Below are 3,315 nucleotides of genomic sequence, written 5' to 3'. Positions count from 1 at the left end.
GCGGCAGGCAGGCAGGCCTTTTCTCTGCACTCCTCGGAGTGGGGGGCGAGCGCGCGCGGGGAGCGGCTCTAGGGAGGAATGCGACACAATGGCCGCGCCGTCACGCAGGCCGTCAGCGAGCGTCAGCCAGCGTCAGCGCCTCATATTTCTAGTATCTTTTGTGTCGGAGCACGGCGGAAGTGCAACGCGCGACGCGCGACGCTCTCGTACTAATCCCTCGGAGTACCCCCGAGTACCCCCGGGTCGCTACGGCCGCAGCTGCATGCAGCTGCAGGTGGCCACCGCAGCGCTCCACAGGTGTGCGCGCGCGGCCCCGAGGACTAATTGGATCGACGTGCGATCCCGGGCCCGGGGTGATTAACTCAAATAATTAAGAAGAGGCGAGTGAGACCAGCGAGACAGTGAGGGGCATCGTCGCCGCTTCCCGAAATATTGCGTTGCACAGTTCTCTGAAAGGGGTTCAGTCCGCTCGGCCAATCTGTTTCCGCTTCGCGATTTTTGTCCGAATAGACCACTCTAGTGAGCCGGGAGGAACAGAGCGAATCAGAATTGACAGGAAATAAATACTGAAAACCTCTCATATGTCAATCTCGAAAAACTGTTTTTGGTAAGAAAATGTTGATAAAAACTCAAGGCCATGTCACTAAAGGGTTACAATAGGGTATTCCAATGGAGCGCGGAGTGGAAGCAAGAAGAACAAAAACGGAACGTGGAAAGGCGCCCGCGCCATCCCCCTCTCCTCTACTAGACGGAGTGGGGGAGCGCCCGGGGTGGAGTGGGGGGCAGGCGGGGAGGAGTGCGGGCGCCTTTCCAACTTCCATTTTTGTTCTTCTTGCTTCCGCTTCACGCTCCATTGGAATACCCTATTTGATGTGCAAACTGTTTTTGAGTTCTGTTTCCGGAAATGTTTGATTCTTTGTGTCCTTCTCGACTCGCTATAATGATCTATTACATCCAATGAGTTGGAGGTGACATCATAGAGTACCAAAAGAGGTCGATGTTGCCACTGCCTTTAATTACACCTTGACCGCGCGGTGTAAGGCGCCTGAGGGCTTTTTTAGCCCGCCCATCTACTTTGAATAACTTGGAGACATTGCCGCCGTACGAGACGGTCGAGGAAGTGGCGGCGGACCTCTCTCCACAAACGATGTATCGGGTGTATATATTGTGCCGTGGAGCGTGGCGAGTCATCAGCGAGAGCGAAGTAGAGGCGCAAAATCTGAAATGATGGGTGATGGGTGACGGGTTCCAAGTTTCATTGGAGGGCCACCTTTAGATCCACGTCCAACCCTTGACATGGCTCAAGTTACTCATGTCGGCAATGAGAAGTACCAAAAAGGTGACAACGGAACGGGGCCGGGCCGGGGCCGCGCGGTGGATCGAGCGGGGGAAGGGGCGAGGACGTTTTAACCTATCTAGCGCAAGTTACGGATGGCCACCACCTTTTACGAAAGCGAAACGTGTAAACGGTATAACTTGCCAACCTGCCCTTTTGTATGCTCACTGTAATTTCTACTCTCCTTGCAGACTTACGACGAGTTTGTGGGCGCGGTGGGGCGCGAGGCGCAGCCGGTGTCGGAGCTGGCGGGGCAGACGTTCGACGCGGTGTGGGCGCTGGGGCTGGCGCTGCGCAACGCCCAGCGCGTGTGGAGCACCTCGCTGCGCTCGCCGGCGCTGCACGACTTCAGCTACCACCGCAACGACATGGCGAGCGAGTTCCTGCGCCAGATCGCGCGGCTCAACTTCACCGGCGTCTCGGTGAGCAGCGAGCTAGCGGAGCTAGCCGTGGAGATGAGACTTACTTGTTAGTTCTTGTTGCGCGGAAAACCCTGCCTGTTCCCGTCGTGCAGGGCTGGCGCGTGAGAGTACATGTCGAAAAGATTTTTGTTTTACTGAATGTTTTTTGTCTCTGTCGTTCTCTCTAGGGGCCCGTGTCCTTCCGGCAGGCGGACCGCATCGGGATCTCGCTGATATCACAAGTGCAAGGTATAGGGAAAATCTGATCTGTGCTGTCGTGTTCATTTATTCAAGTTGAACACTATGAATAATAAAGTTGTGGCGTGCAGGCGGCGTGGCGCTGCCCGTGGCGCTGTTCCACCCGGCGCGCGGCGCGCTCGAGTGGCTGGGCGGCGGCGACGCGCCCGCGGTGCGCTGGGCCGGCGGCCACACGCCCGTCTCGCGCCGCGTCTGCGTGCTGCGCGTCATCACCGTCAGCTCGTACGCCTTCCTGGCCATCACGTGCCTCGCCGCCCTGGGCATGCTCGTCGCCGTGCTCTTCCTCGCATTCAACCTGCACTACCGCCGCCTCAAGTGAGTGTGGGTGTGGAAAGGGGTGGGGGTGGGGACGGGCGTGACCCCGCCAAACCTCCTCGCATGTGTGTCTCCCACGCTGTGGCGATAAGCCCCTGGTGGGATAAGAGAGGGGCTGGCTGGCTCGGACTGCACATGGGACCTGGACCCACACGGCTGGCCCCGCCGGCGGTATGGAGAGATAGCGGGGCGCGGGGGAGGTCAACTTCAAGGGGAGAGGGGCGGCCAGGAACAGCGACAAAAAGCCGTGCGGCACCCCTCTGCTGCTGGCTGCTGGCTCCATTCACTCGCACGCCCCCACCCTACCATACACGTGCCTCTCTCTTCCTCTATCTCCCTCCCTCCCCCTTCCTCTCTCTCTTTCTCGCTTCCTTTCTCTCACACCACACACTTTTCCGCCCTACTATACTGTGGCCGGTTTCAGTATCAGCTGGCGTGTCTCTCCCCCCCACCCCCACCCTCTTCTATCTCTTTCTATTTCCCTCGGGACCGCCCCCGGGGCCGGGCCGGGACCATCTCGGGCTCACCGAGGAAAGCAAGATCCACACATCGAGATTCGACGGCGGCGCGGCGAGCCGGAGCAAAGGGTCACAGGTGGCAGGTACATATCGTTGTTACTGCCGACCGGGTAAGACTCGGCGGCCGGCGAGGGTCCGGTGCGCGGAATAGTAATGAGCATAGCGTTACTCCCAGGCGCGGCGGCGGGGCGACCAGCCGCGGGGGGTGAGTCAGAGAGCCCGCGCCGCAGGTGCAGCCGAGGAGCAGATGCTCCCAAGTGCAGACTCCCACAGCGCAGCCAGCGCAGCCAGCGCCGCCAGGTCATCGCGAGCGACGTAGCAGCGCCAAACTTTTTCCCGTCGAGCTCTAGTCTGCTGGAGGAGAATCCATGACCTGAATGCCGGCGGCGAGCGTCGGCGGCAGCAATCGGAAATGGGCTGCTGCACCTCGGGATGAGTTTTACACGCAAACTTCGCCGCCTCTTCAGCTGTTGCCGTCGGGGGGTGG

The 3,315-nt window shown here is 59.8% G+C and overlaps 1 protein-coding gene across 2 annotated transcripts in view; it reads left to right on the top strand.

Annotated features, from left to right (window-relative positions):
- Positions 1 to 3,315, top strand: part of LOC113210537 (gamma-aminobutyric acid type B receptor subunit 2-like) — a gene marked incomplete at its 3' end in the record, with an annotated part of 109,511 nt that overhangs the window by 102,583 nt on the left and 3,613 nt on the right. For both annotated transcript variants that reach the window (XM_052270299.1, XM_052270300.1), the window contains 3 exon segments: positions 1,528 to 1,758; positions 1,926 to 1,986; positions 2,067 to 2,310. In XM_052270299.1, the coding sequence (XP_052126259.1) occupies positions 1,528 to 1,758; positions 1,926 to 1,986; positions 2,067 to 2,310 (536 nt within the window).

The sequence above is a fragment of the Frankliniella occidentalis genome, unplaced genomic scaffold, assembly GCF_000697945.3.
Source record: "Frankliniella occidentalis isolate FOCC.00 unplaced genomic scaffold, Focc_3.1 Scaffold116, whole genome shotgun sequence".
Classification (NCBI taxonomy): domain Eukaryota; kingdom Metazoa; phylum Arthropoda; class Insecta; order Thysanoptera; family Thripidae; genus Frankliniella; species Frankliniella occidentalis.
The sequence above is the reverse complement of the archived record's forward strand: the minus strand, read 5'-3'. Positions and strand labels throughout refer to the sequence as shown.